The 19,977-nt window shown below is 36.8% G+C and overlaps 1 protein-coding gene across 1 annotated transcript in view; it reads left to right on the top strand.

Moving 5' to 3' along the window:
• The window catches only part of TSBP1 (testis expressed basic protein 1), a 187,841-nt gene that overhangs the window by 37,516 nt on the left and 130,348 nt on the right, over window positions 1-19,977 (top strand). The window contains exons 14-21 of the mRNA XM_072831640.1: window positions 1,811-1,831; window positions 2,457-2,471; window positions 3,100-3,123; window positions 3,784-3,807; window positions 4,103-4,129; window positions 4,604-4,624; window positions 5,035-5,055; window positions 19,744-19,764. Coding sequence (XP_072687741.1) covers window positions 1,811-1,831; window positions 2,457-2,471; window positions 3,100-3,123; window positions 3,784-3,807; window positions 4,103-4,129; window positions 4,604-4,624; window positions 5,035-5,055; window positions 19,744-19,764 — 174 coding nt within the window. The remainder of the gene's footprint in view (window positions 1-1,810; window positions 1,832-2,456; window positions 2,472-3,099; window positions 3,124-3,783; window positions 3,808-4,102; window positions 4,130-4,603; window positions 4,625-5,034; window positions 5,056-19,743; window positions 19,765-19,977) is intronic.

Below are 19,977 nucleotides of genomic sequence, written 5' to 3' on the forward strand. Positions count from 1 at the left end.
CAACAGAGATAATGAGTGTAAAGAAAATGAAAAAAAGGAAAGCAAATTTTAAAGATAAATGTAAAAGAAGGAAAAAAATCAAATTTAAATAGACTGAGGTCTTATCAGTTTTCTTCCCAGTTTCCTGGGTAAAGTATATCAGGGAATACTACTAAGGATCTAGTCACACTGAGTTCCCCAATTTTCTCTCCCAAAGTCTTCTCTTTCCTCATGTCTTATCCTGCCCACTTACCCCAAACACCCAACACACTCACACACACCCAGACACACAGAGCTTCAGGGAACAGGATATGATGGTAGGTGGGCTGCAATTACAGGAACTGGCAGGTGCATCAGGCAACTACAAACTATAAGTGAAAGAGTGAAGGGTAAGCTCATATTGTGATTAGCTAGGGCAAAACCAGTGTCAAATTCCAGAATATCAAACAAACCTCAGGCCATTGGAAATTCTGAGAGTGCAAATTAAGTGACAGCATTCCAAAGTTTAAGCCAAACAAGAGGATACTATCAGAAAGCAAATCAGATGTACTCAAACATTCCTTCAACTAGCTGAGCTCCTGTATCAGGAACTGAACTGAGGCTTGGGGATAAAGTCATGAAGAAAAGAGATAGATTTGGTTAATCTCTGGTGCCATGGAGTTTACAGTTCTACAATATCTTGGGGAAAGGAACTCAAAACCTGGAAAGGGCAGGCAGTCTCCCACACAATCATACTATGATCATTAAAACTGGATGGTGCCTGCCCTAAATGCTGGTTCTAAATACCTTCCTTTGTGAATAAACATGATCCATCATTTATCCCCTATCCACCTAAATTGGAGCCTCCTTTTTAGGTACTCTTAATTATCACCAAGACGTACAGCCTTGGAAGTTCTTATAATTCTTATAAGGGAGAAATCATAAGTCTGCTCATCTCAGAGGATCTCACTGGGCCTAACGGAAGGGTCTCATCTGGCTTAAAGTCCCCAATTAGCTACCATGTGCTTGAGAATCCATATGGGTACATGGATTCCATTTCCCTTTTCTCCCCTGCTTAATTCCCTCTCCCTATGTGTAAACACTTAAAACATACAGTAATGTATAACTGAAAATTGTAGTACATGTATTCCTTCCTAGCTTTCCCCTAAATTACAGATGATTTGAAGAAAATGCAAAATATACTAGTTATTTCTTTTTTTTTTTTTCTTATTTACTTATTCATAGAGAGAGAGAGGGGCAGAGACACAGGCAGAAGGAGAAGCAGGCTCCACGCAACAAGCCTGATGTGGGACTCGATCCCGGGTCTCCAGGATCACACCCCGGGCTGCAGGCGGCGCTAAACCGCTGTGCCACCGGGGCTGCCCTAGTTATTTCTTTTTAATTAACAAAAATGGGTGCTCCAAATAGGACTACTAAAAAAAATTTTTTTAAAGGTGGGAAGAAAACTTTCAAATTAGCTAAAAGGTTAGATAGGGAAAAGAAATAAATGAAAATGAGAATGACAAAAGTACATAGAAGTACATAGAAGTACAAGCTTAAGATATTATGAACCTCTAGAAATTTCAAGCATTTATTCCCCTGGAAGGACTGGAAAGGAAGGACAGCTACTCTCCTGCCCCAGACAAGTAGAAGCCGGTCTGAGAATGTGAAACACAAAGATGGGACCTAAATCAAGACATTGCACTGAGCTATGTGCAATGAGCTAGGGAAACAAGAGTTCCCTGCATCTTCTCTGTAGTTACTCTTCTCAAACCATCATGGGAGAATTGAGTTCTCTTCATTCTACACACCCTGATTTCTCCCTTTTCTTTCTTTACCATTTTTCCACCAGCTGAAACTTCAGAAACGACTAGTAAGTTCCATACTTGTTCTTAAACAGTAGTTGCCTTTGGCTTCCTCCAGGTCTGGAATCCTTTGCTTCTATCCTGTGGGTATAGATGTTCATGTTTCTCAGTCTCTTGCTTATTCCATTACCTGACTGCATCCATCCCAATGAATGAATGAATGAAGTGGAATACAAACCCTACTTGATAACCCTATTTAATATTAAGTATTAATATTAATACTTAATATTACATGAAAATACCAGAGGAAACTATCTGATGCTTATTGTGACTTGTCAACAAGGGTGGGGGGAGAACATTTGTATGAATGAATGAAGTTTGCACAGAATAGAATAGGGAGTAGAAAAGTAAAAGCAGCACAGTTTAAATTAGCAATCTCCTATAGGACTTTAAGCAGTTACCACTCACTGCAAAAAGGGAAGAGATAAATCATCTCTCTTTCCTGAAGGCTCTCAGAGGAAGCAGGAGACAGAATCCCCTAAGGCATGATGGCAACTGTTCTCCAGCACAGTGCACAACAATATCTATAAGGGTTTGATCCACCCTCCATGAACATTTTTGATATTCCCTACCAAGAAAACGAATTCCTCTTTCACCAGCCTTTCCATGCTGATTTTTTTCTTTGTTTTTCAGCTACAAGATCCTCTTGTAAGTTTGACTATCTCCCTTCATGATGGAACTCAATTATCTCCAGCAGTGTCCAATGGATCCACTTAAACAAAAATTTATCCATCCATATTGGGATAGCAATAGCTTAAAGCTCCTATTTCCCTGACCCTTATTTTTCCATTACTTAGAATTCCACTAGCTTATTAATAAGTTTTAAAGTGTTTACTGAGTCACCTAAAAATTAAAGAGCAGAGAAAAAAATTTCTCCATGGTTTAAAGATTGTCAGGGACTTTCCATATAGAAGTAGAAAAAATGAACAGGAAAAACAAAGATACAGATAATATATCTGTTTTCCAGGTGGGTTATCTACATGAGCAATTAGTAGGTTGTTTATTTGTCTCTGCTGTGCATTTAACAATGTCCAGCAATGTCTATTGGAATTTGACTTCCAGTACAACAACTTGCAATTCCTATTTTCTTAACTTTTGCTTCTCCATCAACCTGAACACACCAGATGATTGTAAGTTTTCTGGAAAGTTCAAATACTCCTGATCAGAAAAACTTTTCAAGCAGTTATGTGACTAGAAAAGTTACCGATAGAAAAAAAAATGAATAAGGGAGTAAATAAGCAGGGGGCAATAAGAAGTCTTTCTGCTTATTTTTCAGTAGGATCAACACCTCAGACAAACAGTAAGTCTGTATGTTCATTTCATTCTCTGTCATGGGGACTGATTGGTTTTTAGTGTGGTCCAAGAGTATCTATTTGGCCATGTTGGCATCCAAAGAGTTTGAGGTACCTCTTGGCCACTTGCTATTTCATTATCAAAGTCCCTCTGGGTTATTAATAATGTACTAGAAAGTTCTTTTTTTTTTTTTTTTTTGAAAGTTCTAACACTACTGATTTATATAAACAAGGGAGAAAAAAATTTTGCTTAGTTACAAAGACCACCAACAAGAGGCTGTCTACAGAAAAGGGGAAAACAATGGAAGAGAAAGAGGGGGATCAGAAGTTTCTAAAACAGTTTTTCACTTGGACTTCCTACTCAGTCTGTTTTTCTACATTTGAATTCCAAGATATCTGAGGAAAATTTCCCTAGCCATTTGGGATTTTAGAGGCTTGAAGTTCCTGTTTCTTAGACATCTCGTATTCACACCACCAATAATTCTCTTAGCTTTTTAACAATTATGGAAAAAATTCAAATTCCACGATTTGCATAAAAAAATAAAGATCAGAAGGGAGGGTTTCCCAGCAGTTAAAAATGACATGTTACAAGATATTTCACAAATTGAAAAACAAAATGAATGGAGAAGAAAGGAAAAGGAGATAATTTTCTCTGTTCTGTTTTTCAGCCGGATCAGTTCCACCTGCCCTCAGTAAGTCCTTCCATGTTTCCTCCACTGTGGGGTCCTATAACTTCTTTCCCCAGCTGTCCTGGGGTTTCTGGGCATGGGTATGTATTTCCTTAACCACCTGCCTTCCCATGGCCAAATTTCATGGTTACTAATGCTTTTTGAAAAGTTAAAATCCTTCAATTTATATTAAAACTAAATAAAGACCAAAGGGAACATTTTCCCTATTGTTATAATGACTTGATAAAAAAGAACTCTCCAAACTAAGAGGAAAAAAAGAGTGGGAGAGAAAAGGCTTGCAAAAATACTTCTCTTTCAGCTGGCCCACCACTTTCAATGCCCAGAGGTAAGTTCAGTTTGTTTGTTTTTTAAATTCTTTTTTGTTGTTAATGTTTTCTATAAGGCCTATGGACCTGTTCCTGCCCTACTCATTTCTAACTCCTGTGTAGTAGCCTAAGATTCATAGCTGTCACCTTCCTTTGCCTTCTGCTTATCCTGTGAAGTAAACATATTTATTTAATTTCAAACATTTGTTTACTTTGCATCTCCTCAGTGATAAGAACTATATAGGTGATTTAACTACATCATTTCCCATTTGATTCTTGGAGTAAATCCAAGACCTCTTGGACCTTGTACTTCTTTGCAAGTGCTAAGAAACCAGGGGCACATACTTGTCCAAGAACACAGTTCACTGAACCATAATTTGAACCAAGAGCTGTGTTACTACCAAGCCTCTTCCCCCACACAAATATGCTTCCCTAGAAGGATACTTGTTCCTTTCAAACAATTACTCACTGATACCTAATTTGTTTTTTTTAAGGTGTGCCCCTGCCTCCCATAAGTAAGTATTATATCTGTTTCTCCACTATGGTTTTCTGGTCTTGAAAGTCTAAGTGACTTCATTCTGTTAAAGTGATTTGAGTTTCTCATTGCTCTCTTGCTTCCTTACTATACAGCTTCCCCTACATTATAGATAATTTAAGAAAATACTGATTAAAAGAAAAGGAGTTGAGTAGCAACATGAACAACAAACCCTGAAAATATAAATAACAGAGGTAGGCAAAATTTTTGAGAGACAGACAGGAATTCCAAAATGATGTTTAAATGGAGATAGACCTTTCCTCAAAGCATGCTTTCTTCTTATGTCTACTCAAGTCCTTCCCTCAGAGACACCAGTGGAAAATATTAGATAATACTATATTTTTTCTATTTAAGAAAAATTACATGGATTTCTCTTTGCTTATTTTTTAGTGATTTCACAGAGAACCTCAAGTAAGTTCTTTACTTATCAATCTGTCAAATGTGAGACTTTTCCCAAGCACAGATATTCTATTTCTAAAGGGCACAAAAGATTGAGATTCATGTTTCTCATATTTTTTTGTTTTCACATTACCCAAAGTCATCCAGATTAGAACTGCCAGATAATCTTTTTAATTCATAACTGTAGGAGTTCCCATTACTTATTAACTCAATTTCCTAGGAAACAGACCAACAGTAACTCAGTATTTAAGCCAGATCAAGTACTGACAATAATGATCTTTAACATAGAATTCATGATACCACCTTTCACACTATGTCCTAATTTTCCATAATTTAAATCTGGTCCTCATACTTGTGTTACAAATGATTTTTATGTAATATCAATATCCCTTGAGGTTCCTCAGATTGAAAGTAAATTACATTACTATTAAAGCCCAAAGTTCTTGTCAAGACTACTAATTGAGTAGGTAAGGCACATCACCTAGGAACAGTGGAAAGATCATGTACAGTCTAAAAAGGGTAGCTGCTGCTCAGTTCTAGCCAATTTCTCCATGCAAGAATGCAGATCTAGACTTGCCAAAGCATCTGACTTAATCCAGATGTTAGATAAAATTTCCCAATTTTTAAAATATGATATACAACTGGATCACCCTAACAGACTGCTTACACACCCCTCTATTTCCAACTAAACACATTCTGATTATATTTTTATAATACTTCTGAATAACTGCAATAATGTTAGGACACAAAGATTGGTATCTGAGGAGGGAGAATTGAAACTGTTAACATAGACATTCTACATGTTCTTTCTGAATCCTGAACAAGGAGGCTGACTAACTAGTCTCACTGCCAGATGAAAATACTGAGTCAACAGGGCCAATGGTGTAGACCCAAGGATGATGCTGGATACATCAGATGTCCATGTTTGGGAACAAGCCCTGTAATTGGGAACACCTGAGTTCAGCAGAAGGCACTATCGGTTTTGCAGATGGAAACTATAATCCAGAACTAAAAGTGAAGAATTTAGTGTTCTTTTCAGTGGGGACACCAGAAAGGGTGGGATGAAAGAGATTTTAAAATCCAAGACTCAAGAGATTAGGAGGAGATAAACAGGTATCTAAAGGAAATAAGAATACACTAACTTCTTTCGGGCTGGCTTGGTTTTGGCTGCTATATTTTTTTTATTATTACTATTAAAACTACACAGCTAAACTTAAGCATAAATAAAGAGAGGCAGGAGGGTAGAATGATTTCAGAACCTAGCATGGTGAGAACTGGAATTGAGACTCCCTGAGCAAAGCTAGAAGCAAAACTTTCCTGTTTGTCCAAGGAAAAGAACCAAAATATCTTCGCCTACCTGTCATAACCATGAAAACGGAGTCACATGCAGACTCCATCATGCATCTGCATGTAGGACACCAGACCTACATCTGCTCAGGGCTCAAAGCCCTGCTGGAAGTGTGCCATCCATGTACTGCAGGAATCCCAAGCCAAAACAGCTGAAATTTGGTTTGGTGATGCTGTACCCTGATAGCTAAGGCAACAGCAACCACAAAACTCCCCACAAGAAGGGAACCAGCACAGAATATTCACAGGATAAAACATCCACAAAGATAATTCTCAAAGAATAAGAGACTACGAAAAAAAATTATGAAATGTATGAGGAAACTCAGCACCACATGAATGACATAAGCCACAACAAATTGGAGAATTTCAACTCATAGAAATATAGCTGCAGCAATCTGAAGAGGACTAAAATAATAAATTTTAAATATTTTTTAGAAGATTTATTTATTCATGAGAGACAGAGAGGCAGAGACATAGGCAGAGCGGGAAGCAGGCTCCTCATAGGGAACCCGATGCAGAACTCGATCCTGGACCCCAGGATCACGCCCTGAGCTGAAGGCAACTGAGCCACCCAGGCATTCAAAATTTTAAATCTTTAAAGACACTAATGCATTTAACAAAAATATATTGGGTGCCTATTCTAGGCCAGGTATTACACTGAGAATATAATAGTGGGGGGGGGAAAGCCACTGCATTCAAGAAGTTTATATTTTGAAATAAAAACAATCAAATAACAAATCAATATATATCTTTCAGATAAATGCCATAAAAAATATAAGCATAGTAAGAGAAGAGACTAGAGAAAGATGGCATATAGAGAGGAAAAAGAGTGTTCCAGGCAAAAGAACAAGGATGTAGGGTCTGCTGTAAGGATGCATACTCTAGCCTAGAGAGATAAAAAGAAAGAAGAGGGATGATAGGAGATGAGGTCAGAGAAACAGGGGCCACACATTTGAGGCTTGTAGCCCTTGGTTAAAATGGTAGATTTTACTCTACCTATAATGAAGGTCCACTAATGGGTTTAAACAGGGAGTTATGTCTGCTTCATAATTTCATAACAAAGGCTACTATGTGGAGGATTAACTGGGAAGACATGGGCAGGAGCTCAAGAGAAGAAGTGATCAGAGTGGAGGTGGGGAGAAGTCTTCACATTCCATGTATTATTAAGGTAGAACCAACAGATTCTGCTGTTAAGTCTGTGAGTTTAAATGGAAATGAACTAAGGGTTATTTTCAGGTTTGGGGCCAAAGCAACAAGAAAAATGGGGCTATCTACCAATCTAGATAGATGGGAAAAAGGACAGATTTAGAGGCAATCTTGACCTCAGTTTTGCACTTGTGCAAAACACTTGGACATTTATGACTAGTTTATTAAAAAGTTTGCACTCAGTAGGTTACAGGCAGTCTCTTCCCTGTATATACATTTGGGGTAGAACCCATAATTCTCTAGTCATTGTAAATAATTAAAAATCTGGGACGCCTGGGTGGCTCAGCGGTTGAGCGTCTGTCTGCCTTTGGCTTGAGGCATGATCCCGGGATCTGGGATAAAGCCTCGCAACCGGCTCCCTACGTGGACCCTGCTTCTCACTCTGCCTGTGTCTCTGCTTCTCTCTCTCTCTCATGAATAAATAAATAAAATCTTTTAAAAAAAATAAATAATAAATAATTAAAAATCCTCCAACCACTCCTCTTGAAATACTCCATTTTAGCAGTCAGTCTTAAGCCCGCTGACTCAGAATAGGGAAGAAGTGTAGTCTCCTTCTCCTTTCTGTCCGCCTTCCTTGATTACAGTTCCCACTGAGCTGAGGCTAGAAAGATGAATTTCACTTCATTAAGCATGCAAATTACCTTCTCTGTTAGTTGCAGTCCTTTTTTCTGAGGACATGAGACTGGTTGCCTTTCAATGTTATTTAGAGTAGGCAATCAAATGTCTTGTAGAATTTATGTTGAGTTCTTTGATGGAATCTGCAAGAACTTGCCCAGTTCTGAGGACTCTACTGCACAGTCCCTGATGTGAGAGTACTAACTCTAGTATAGCCTATTCTGGAGCCCCTCAGTTCACTCCTCACAGTATATATACCTCATAGTCTGTTACTACCGTCACCTATTTGGTGACGGTAGTAGCATGAAGTTGAGTAAGATACCAACTCAAAAGTTCAAGGTTGGATGTCCTCTTTTTTTTTTTATGTCTGTTTTGCTTTATTTTGTTTCAAGATTTTATTTAAATTCATATTAGTTAACACATAGTGTAGTATTAGTTTCAAGGGCAGAATTTAGTGATTCATCCCTTGCATATAACACCACCCAATGCTCATTACAAGTGCCCTCCTTAATGTCCACCACCCATTTACCTTACCCAGCAACCTCAGTTTTTTTTCGTATCATAATATATGTCACCTTTTAAAATTTGAATTTAAGTAATTAACATACAGTGCAATATTGATTTCTGGAGTAAAATTCAGTGATTCATCCCTTACAATGCCCAGTGCTTATCATAACAAATGCCCTCCTTACTACCCATTACCCATCTAGCCAATCCCCCATCCACCTCCCTCCATCAACCCTCAGTTTGTTCTCTATCATTAAGAATCTCTTATGCCTTGTTTCCCTCTCTCTTTTTTTTCTTTACCCCCTTTCCATATGTTCATCTATTTTCTTTCTTAAATTCCACATATTAGTGAGATCATATGGTATTTGTCTTTCTCTGACTGCCTTATTGCACTTAGCATAATACATTCTAGCTCAATATATGTTGTTGCAAATGGCAAGAATTCATTCTTTTTGCTGGCTGAGTAATATTCCATTGTGTATATATACCATATACTTTTTATCCATCCATCAGTCAAAAAACATTTGAGCTCTCTCCATAGTTTGGCTATTGTTGATAATGCTGCTATAAACAGCATGGTATACAGGGTGCATATATCCCTTCAAATCTGTATATTTCTACCTTTTGACTAAATACCTAGATAGTGTAATTGCTAGGTCACAGTGTAGTTCTCTTTTTAACATTTTGAGGAACCTCCATACTGTTGTCCAGATTGGCTGCACCAGTTTGCATTCCCACCAACAGTGCAAGAGGCTTCCCCTTTCTCTCCATCTTCACCAACAACTGTTGTTTTTGTGTGTTGTTAATTATAGCCATCCTGACAGGTGTGAGATGGTACCTCATTGTAATTTTGATTTGTATTTCCCTAATGATAGTGATGCTGAGCAACTTTTCATGTGTCTGTAGCCATATGGATGTCTTCTTTCGAAAAGTGTCTATTCATGTCTTCTGCTCATTTATTAACTGGATTGTGAGTTTTTAAAGTTCTTTGTAGATTTTGGATACTAACCCTTTATCAGATATATTGCAAATATCAGATATTTGCAAATATCTTCTCCCATTCTGTAGGCTGTCTTTTAATTTTGTTGATTGTATCCCTTGTTGTGCAGAAGTTTTTTTATCCTGATGAATTCCAATAGTTCATTTTTTTGTTTCCCCTGCCTGTGGTGATGTGTCTGGTAAGAAGTTGCTATGGCTAAGGTCAAAGAGGTTTCTCCCTCTGTTCTTCTCTATGATTTTGATGGTTTCTTGTCTCAAATTTAGGTCTTTCACCCATTTTTAAAAAGATTTTATTTACTTATTCATGAGAGACAGAGAGAGAGGCAGAGACATAGGAAGCAGAAGCAGGCTCTCTGAGGGTAGCCTGATATGGGACTTGATCCCAGGACCCTGGGATCAAGATCTGAGTTGAAGGCAGACACTCAACTACTTAGCCACCCAGGTGCCCTCCTTCATCCATTTTGAACTTATCTTAGTGTGTAGTGTCAGAAAGTGGCCCAGTTTCATTCTTCTGCAGGTAGCTGTCCAGCTTTCTCAATACCATTTGTGGAAGAGACTGTCTTTTTCTCCATTGGATATTCTTTATGGCTTCATCAAAGATTAGTGACCATATAGTTGAGGTCCATTACTGGGTTCTCTATTTGGTTCCATTGACCTATGTGTCTGCTGTTGTGCCAGTACCATATTGTCTTGATGACTACAGCTTTGTAATATAGTTTGAAGTCTGGAATTGTGATGCTTCCAGTTTTGTTTTTTTTTTTTTCTTTTTCAGAATTGTTTTTGGCTACTTGAGGTCTTCTGTAGTCCCATACAAATTTAAGGATTGCTTGTTCTAACTCTGTAAAAATTGCTGGTGGTATTTTGATAGAAGTTGCACTAAATGTATAGATTGCTTGGGTAATATAGACAGTTTAACAATGTTTGTTCGTCCAATCCATGAGCATGGAATGTTTTTTCATTTCTTTGTGTCCTCTTTCATAGATGTTCTATAGTTCTCAGAGTATAGATTTTTTACTTCTTTAGTTAGATTTATTACTAGATAAGTTATTGTTTTGGTGCAATTGCAAATAGGATCGATTCCTTGATTTCCTGCTGCTTTGTTTGGTTATAGAAATGCAACAGATTTCTGCACATTAATTTTATACTCTGTAACTTTGCTTAATTTATGTATAATTTTTAGAAATTCTTTGGTGGAGTCTTTCAGGTTTTCTATTTAGAGGGTCATGTTGTCTACAAATAGTTTGACTCCTTCTTTGCCAGTTTGGATGCCTTCTATATCTTATTGTTGTCCAGTTGCTGAGGCTAGGACTTTCAGTACTATGTTGAACAACAGTGGTGAGAGTGGACATCCCTGTTGTGTTCCTGATCTTCAGGAAAAAGTTCTGTTTTTCCCCATTGAGGATGATATTAGCTGTGGGTCTTTCACATGTGGCCTTTATGATGTTGAGGTATGTTCTTTTTATCCCTATTTTCTTGAGAGTTTTTATCAAGAAGGGAGACTTTACTTTGTCAAATGCTTTTTCTACATCTATTGAGAGGATGATATGGTGCTTGTCCTTTCTTTTATCAATGTGGTGTTATCATGTTGATCAATTTGCAAGGTGAAACCACCCTTGCAACCCAGGAATAAATCCCACATGTTTGTGGTGGATGATCCTTCTAATATACAGTTGGATTTAATTTGCTAGTATCTTGTTGAGAACTTTTGCATCCAGGTTCATCAGGGATATTGGTCTATATTCTCCTTTTTAGTGGAGTCTTTGTCTGGTTTTAGAATCAAGGTAATGCTGGCCTCATAGAATGAGTTAGGAAATTTTCCTTTCATTTCTATTTTTTGGAATAGTCTCAGAAGAATAGGTATTAACTCTTCTTTAATGTTTGGTAGAAGTCTGCTGAGAAGCCATCCAGCCTTGGACTCTTATTTTGGGAAATTTTTGATTACTGTTTCAATTTCTTTGCTGGTTATGAATTTGTTCAGACTTTCTATATCTTCCTGATACAGTCTTGGTCATTTATATGTTTTTAAGAACGTAACCATTTCTTCCATATTGCCTAATCTGTTGGCATATAATTACTCATAATATTCGCTCATAATTGTATTTCTGTAGTGTTGGATGTGATTTCTCCTCTTCCTTTATGACTTTATTGTTTGGGTCCCTTTTCTTTTCTTATTCATAAGTCTGGCTAAGGGGTTATCAATTTTGTCAGTTCTTTCAAAGAACCAACTCCTAGTTTCATTGATCTGTTCCATCTTTTAAAAAAATTTTTGTATCATTTATTTCTGCTCTAACCTTTATTATTTCCCTTCTGCTAGATTTAGGTTTTATTTCCTGCTCTTTTTCCAGCTCCTTCAGGTGTAATGTTAGGTTATGCATTTGAGAGCTTTCCTGCTTCTTGCGAAAGGCATGTATTGTTATATGCTTCCTTTTAGGACTGCCTTTGCTACATCCCAAACGTTTTGGACTGCTGTGTTTTCATTTTCATTTGCTTCCAAGTATTCCTTAAATTCTTCTTTAATTTCCTGGTTAACTAATGCATTCTTTATTAGGATGTTCTTTAACCTTCATATATTTGTGGTTTTTCCAATTTTTTTTCTTGTGGTTGACTTCAAGTTTCATAGCATTGTGGTCTGAAAATATGAGTGGTATGATTTCAGTATTTTTGTATTTGTCGAGGCCTGATTTGTGACCCCGTATATAATCTATTCTAGAGAATGTTCTATGTGCACTTGAAAAGAGTGTGTATTCTGCTGCTTTAGGATAAAATGCTCTGAATATATCTTTTAAGGCAGTCTGGTCAACTGTGTCATTCAAAGCCCTTATTTCCTTGTTGCTCTCCTGCTTAGATGATATGTCCATTGCTGTGAGTGGGGTGGTAAAGTCCCCTACTATTGTTGTGTTACTATCAATTAGTTTCTTTAAGTTTGTTATTGATTTATATATTTGGCTGCTCCCAAGTTAGGGGCATAAATATTTAAAATTGTTAGATCTTCTTGCTGGATAGACTCCTTTTTTAAAAAGCTACAGTGCAAAAAAAATAAAAAATAAAAAAATAAAAAGCTACAGTGCCCTTCTTAATCTCTTATTAGTCTTTGGTTTAAAATCTAGTTTGTCTTATATAAGTATGGCTTCAATGCCCATTCAATCCTTCTGAAGCTCAAGCCTCCTTGCTACAAGAAAAAAGAAAAGAAGACCTGTTGCTCTACTGCATCCTCATCATTGTGCACTGTTCCTTCTCTCCAATTTTCTTTTCCTAATGCTCAAATAGTCATAAACAAATCAGCAAATCTACTTTGAAGACATTTACCCAAGTGATAAGTTGCTATACATCCTGTCCCACAAACATCCCAATCTTTGCAAGCAAATCTCTTGAAGTCCTTCTCATTTGCTTTCAGAAAGGATATCAGTATGCCTTCCTCCCCCACAACGCTTTTCCTTAGTCAACTACTCACAACTCTGAAGATTGCCTTAAGTCTCCTTCCCCTTAGAGTTGTTTTCTTATTTAGATTGAAAGGAAAGACACATTTGGTACCAGAGAACTAATTTAGACACCATTTGTTAAGACCTGAGAGAACCAGATATGCATTTGCACAATTCTAGGAATCCCTCCCCATTGTGTCTGGGAACACAGACTTCACAGCTATGCCAGTCTCTTCATGAGGGATTGTCTCACTTCAGCTGGGTCAAGAAGGAGATGGGAGGTTATAAACTCTTTTTCTCAAATTTTTGATACTAATTGTCAATTTGGGGATAATAGGAAAGGGCCCCCCTCAACATCTTGTTCCCCATCCAAGCATATACTGTGTATCAAAAAGCAATTAAATATTTGAGTCTGAAGCTACTGGGAGAAGTCAGGTAAAGTATAAATTTGACAGTGATCAGCAAAATAGTTAGCATTTAAAACCACTAGACTAAATTAGATCACCAATTAAAGATAGATGGCTAAGAATTGAGCTCAAGAACATCAATTTTGAGGTTGGAAAGAAGAGAAATATCTGATAAAGTATATGCCAAAATATTGGCATAAAAATATCTGGCATATAAAGTAAGCAGAAAGAAAAAAAACAAGGTGAGAGTGTCATAGAATTCAGAGTATTTTAAGATAGAAAGGATGAATGAATGAATAATTACATTAAGAACTGCTGAGAAATAAAGTTTTGGACTGGGAATTGATCATTGGATTTTATAAGACAGAAGTCATCAGTAATCCTGATAGGGTAGATGGGAACAAAAGCCTAACTGGAGAAGTTAAGGAGAAAATTTTTATTCTCAAAGAAAATTTTCATTTTCTTGAAAGATAAGGCAGATAATACAGCATATAGCATATAGTGGAGCTAGTATAGCATCAAAGAGGAACTAAAGGCTAGAGTTTTGATAAGTCTTGGCTTCTCTAAAGGGAAATAAAGGAAAGACTATCCATAAAAAAGATAAAGAAAATATATTTTTTAAGGTATTTCGGAAAAAGAAAAGGTAGATAAAAACAACAAAGCTTAAATCTTAGAAATGAAAAACTGTTACTGAAATTGAAGCAATAGATAATTAAATGATATTTTAATATTTATGGTATGTAAATATATAGTTGTTTCAGTAATAGTTAAGTATTATACTAATCACATCTAAAAAGAGTAAACTGGAAGATAGAACTGAGGAAATCTCTCAAAAGAGTACACAAAGATGAAGAGATTAAAAATATTAAAGAAAAGAACAATGCTTGGGTGTAATGAGAAGGTCGTGTGTAATAGGAATTCAGAGAATTCAGAGAATTAATACCAAGTAATATTTTTAAGAAATAGTAATTAACAACATTCCAGTAGAAAAGAGATTTAAATCCTCAAATCAAAAGCATCCACTGAGGACTAGAAGTATATAACTTTAAAGCAATTCCTGTTCCAAAGAATAGGAAAGAAATGAAATCTACTTCAGCTTATTTTATGATGTTATGATTCCTTGATTTCAAGGCAAGGCAACAATTGTATAAGAAAAAAATGCTAAGGGGTGCCTGGGTGACTGAGTCACTTAAGCGTCTCCCTTGGACTCAGGTCATATTCCCAGAGTCCCAAGATTGAGCCGCATATTGGGCTCCCTGCTCAACGTGTAGTCTGCTTCTCCCTCTGCCCCTCCCTCTGCTCGTGCTCTCTCTCACTCTCTCTCTCAATAAATAAGTAAATAAAATCTTTTTTTAAAAAATGCATAGACATCTTTTACCTAGAAATACAGATACAAAATCTTAAACAAAAGGTACAATGATACACTCATCATAAACACAGTGATATTGAATTTTAATGCCTCATAACCAGGATATAAATTATAGAAAATCTATCAATAAATTTGCTAAATTCATAGATAAAAGAAGAAAAAAGTATGATCATTTATAAAGAAAAAATATTTTACAAGATTCAACACAGAATCCTAATCAAAACTCTTATTAGCAAGAAATAAAAAGTTCCTTAAAAGGGAATAGATAAGAACATACTTGGGCACTCCGGGTGGCTCAGCAGTTTAGTGCCGCCTTCAGCCCAGGGCCTGATCCTGGAGACCCCGGATGGAGTCCCGCGTTGGGCTCCCTGCCTGCTTCTCCCTCTGCCTCTCTCTCTCTCTCTGTATGTGTCATGAATAAAATCTTTTAAAAAAAAATCCTTAATCTAATAAAGGAGATTTATTCCTTTATCATTCTAAAAAACAAAATTGTAGAAGCGTTGCCATTCAAATCAAAATCAAGAACTAGATTACTACTCCCGGGGCACCTGGCTGAGTGTCCGCCTTTGTCTCAGGTCACGATCCCAGGGTCCTGGGATCGAGCCCTGCATCAGACTCCCCACAGGGAGTGTACTTCTCCCTCTGTCTCTGTCTCTGCTTCCCTGTCTCTCATGATTAAATAAATAAAATCTTTAAAAAAAGAAAAAAAGATTACTGCTACCAATTTATACCAGCCTGTGCAGCAAAACAAAAATAAGAGTTATAAAGACACAAAGAGAAGGGAGATGTTCGTTATTATTCTCAGACTATTGATTATTTGCATTAAAAAACTACAAAAAAATGAACTACTAATACTTAATATAAAGTCAGCAAAGTTGCTAAATGCAAAAACAACACTGAAAACATTTTTTATGCCAGCAACAACAATTTTGAAAATGTAATGTGAAAACAAAATTATACTATTCACGAAAGAAACAAAACTTACAAGAATAAACATAAGAATAAACCTCTAAAAAATGTATTTTCTTCTAGGGAAGACAATTTAACTGAGAAGTCAAATGGAACACCTTGTTTTTAACCTAGCCAGTTCAGCAATTTTGCCTGAGTCTTGATATTACCGGAGATGGAAAAAATCTCGTAACCTGAAATAAACTGAAAGAGAATATGGGGAAATGAGGCAGGTAGGGGAAAGGAAAGGAGAAGAAGTAAGGAGGAAGGAAGAAAGGGTGGGAAGGAAGGAGGGAGGAAAGACAGGCCAACCATCTAAATGGTCTTGTCTACTCTTACATTGATCAATATACTGGGTCCTAAAATAAAACCCAAAGCCCATTTGCTCTATATTGCCAGCTCCCTAATAGAAATAATTTAAGTGTCGACTTTTACAATGCTGATATAGACAGATATATAATGACTGTTGTCAATATATAATTATCATGCAGAATTCATTTATTCACTAATGATAATAATGAGCAAACTGACTATAACTTTGTAGATTGCAATAGACATTGCTATGTCTTTTATTCTGTGAGCCAGTTCTGAATCATGTCTCCCTGAAAGCATGACAACTTAAAGAGAGAAAGAGAAAATGTTTCTCAGTATTTACTATGCCTCCAGTTCTTGACAATACCTTTTAAAAACATAAGACCTGAATAAATAGATAAACCATTTTCAAAGATAGGAAAATTCAATAACAATATGCATGTTAATTCTCCTCTCAACCAATTTACAATTCAATAAAATTCAAATAAAAATCCCCAAAAGGATTGTTTTCAAATAAAAAAGATTCATATAAAAAAAGAAAAGAAAATATTCATATAATTCATATAAAAAGAAATTCATATAATTATATAAAATAATCCATTTAAAATTTTATATAAAAAAAGAAAAAGAAAAAAAAGAATCTAAGAAGAAATAACATATTTACAAACATAGTGTTCTCAAGAGGGAAGGCTCACCCTAGTTATTTCATTTGATTATCAAGTCGTTTTAAAAAGAATACTGATTGAACACATGTGGTCTTAGCACAGGAATAAACTAATCAGTGGAAGTACACTAATCAGTGGGGTTAATGAGGAGTGGCATTAGTAAAATTGCAGCAACAAAATTTCTAGCACTTGTCTGACCCAGGAACATCAATTTGAATAACTATCCATGTGCAATAATATCTTCACAAGAGCCAAGGATTCCAGATGAGAGGCTATAGAACCTGGGTAAAGCGCAGAAATAAGAAAAGACCCACTGAGGAAGGTAGGAGGGATAGATTCATATTACTCATATCACCCCTCTTCCATGCACAAATGGTCCAGCACAGAGAGATACAATTATGGGAGGAGAGTCCTCAGCTCACTCTGGCATGTACTGGTTGAATCCTATGGCATCAGGCTCCTGATGAACTCACATGAATCAGACTCCCCACTTATCCCCAAGGCTCCAGGATAACCTTATCACCAGGCCATTTCCCCCTCAGCCCCAGCTGCCACACCCACTCCCATGAAGACAGGCTCCAGCCCATCCTTGTATGAGACCAAACTCCACAGACTCAGATGCTGGGAACAGCCCAATGGTTACCAATGCCTGGTTGGCAGCTGTAGACACAGGATCTAGGTCTGTCTGAGCTGAGCCAGGTCACAATCCCTTCATCACAGACTCAAGGACCAGGCCCACCATAGTGAACACAGGCCCCAGGCTTGACCCAGCAGACCCAGGTACAAGGCTGGTTTCCATGTACCCAAAAATAGGCCTACCTACCTGCTAATCCAGGAACCAGACCTACTTTCCCAAAAACTCTAATAGCAAGCTTATACATGGCCCAAGAGGGCAGACCCAGAATCTCTTATGGCCTGAATGCCAGAGAGTTTTTCCTGTCAACTTCAGTCTGTAAAGACTAGAAGTGGTGCTTACTCCCTCAAATGCAGATGCCACCACAAGGCCACAAAAATCATAAATGATCAAGGAAATATGACTCCATCAAAGGAAACTAATAAAAAATCCAATGACTGACCCTAAAGAAATGACAATCTATGGACTATTGGACAAGATATTCACAATAACCCCCTTAAAGAAATTCCATGAACTATAAAACAGACAAATGAAATTATGGAAACAATGCATCATATTGCTGAAGGATTGACATATATATGAAAGTACCTTCAAAAATTATTGGATACACACTGAATGCATAATTGAGGGAAGAAAATGAACCTGGGGTGGTTCATTTCAAGTCAAAGGGTTTTCAGCATCCCTATATTATTTTCTTTCTTAGAAGAAAAATTGTGAACAAAAATGACAAATGTTACATTATAGATAGTATGATTATTGATTTCTGAGGTATTATTATTTTTTACAATATCTCAAAATAAAAAGAAAGCAAATGAGACAATAATACTGTAAAGTCCTAAGGACCTAGGTGATCATGGCAACATTAGCTATGGATCACCAATATGTCCACCTGTAAAAGATCCAGCCTCTCTTGCAATGTATCTTGGTCCTCCAAGCTCTGAGAATCTCTCAGAGAGTCATGACACAATCTTACACATTAGTCTACCAGAACAAACTTCTGGTTCCTCTTATTTTATTCACTGTCCATGAGGCTATTTGAAGGAGCCCCACTTACTTCCATGAGTGATGCCGTTCTTTATCAAGGCGCTGCCTTCTGAAAAAAACACTCATCTCAAAGTGCCTTGGGGTGTTGTGTTCAATGAAAAATTGAATTTTCATACTGATACTTATAACCTGAGCCCCAAAATAGCAGCCTCACAACACTACTTCAGTGAAATTGCTGCTTAGTCAATTGTGAACAAGAATACACATACACACATTTTTACCCACTGAAGGAATAGTTTTCACCATTATTGCAACCCAAATTCATACTTAGAAAACAATTTTCTTCTGTGTGGTATTTTCATTTTTACATGTATTTTGATTGCTTGGGGTAATAGTGTATCAGATAACTCCTTTTCAAATCTTACTTTGTCATATTATCCCTGCTTTGCTTTTTCACACCTAGCCCTTTCTAGTGATTCTCTAGAACAAAAGAACAAGCTGCCCCAAAAATTTATTATTTCACCTCTATGAAATAAAAACAAAAAACAAATAAAACCATTGAAATTATTTTTCCTAGCCTGATCAAATTTTCAAAATCTTACAACTAAAAATTTTCTAGAGTTTAGGCGCAGAATGTCATACAGTCACCACTCTCCCAGCAATCTCTTTTGCTCACCCTCATGAATCTTGTAGCAGAGATCACTGCATGCCTTCATATGCCCCATCCCTGTTTCACTTATAAGGCACAAAATCTTCCTCGTGGTTGCTTGAAGAGAACAGAGGGAAAGGAGGAGCACTCTGATGCTGGCTACAGTAGGGAGAATCTCTTTCATGATTCAGTAAACATTTGTTAAGTACCTGCTGTTGCAGAGACCATGCTAAGTGTGGAGTTCAATGAAGAGGAAATAAAACCTACTCTCACCAAAGTGACAGAGTGGGCAATTCAAGTAAGGAACCATGGTGAGGACTGCAGAGACAGAGATTGTGGGTGAAGACTAGAAAAGTAAAATGACAAAGGAGGACCAAGAAAGTAGCTCAACTAAAATAGAGTGGGATATGACACATTTCCTGACTTCACACAATCAGGGATCTAGAGGGAAAAAGGAAAAGTGAGCTCCATCACTAGCTCTGGATCCTTCCTTCTAGAACATTCCCAAGGCAAAGTGGTCCCTGCTTAATAATCCTTTTCACTATTGTTCAGTGTGTGATGTTCATCCTAGAATGACATCAGTGAAAATGTGTTTCTGTTTTATCAGACAACCACACTAATTTGTCTTTTTTATTAAAGCAAGACCAGAGAAATCTAAGAGTAAGTTCCATGTTTCTCTCAATTATATTGTTATAAATGTTTTTTATGGTATCTAGAGGCCCTTTTGTGCTCTGTTTTAATGTGAATGTATCAAGATTTAAGAGTTATATTTCTGACTTTGTGCTTCATCAATATTGTAAGCATTCCTCATCTTCTAATTTTTTGTTTCTCTATTCCTATTTCCGGTAGTTTGTTCCATTTTCAACTATCAAT

The sequence above is a fragment of the Canis lupus genome, chromosome 7, assembly GCF_048164855.1.
Source record: "Canis lupus baileyi chromosome 7, mCanLup2.hap1, whole genome shotgun sequence".
Taxonomy (NCBI): domain Eukaryota; kingdom Metazoa; phylum Chordata; class Mammalia; order Carnivora; family Canidae; genus Canis; species Canis lupus.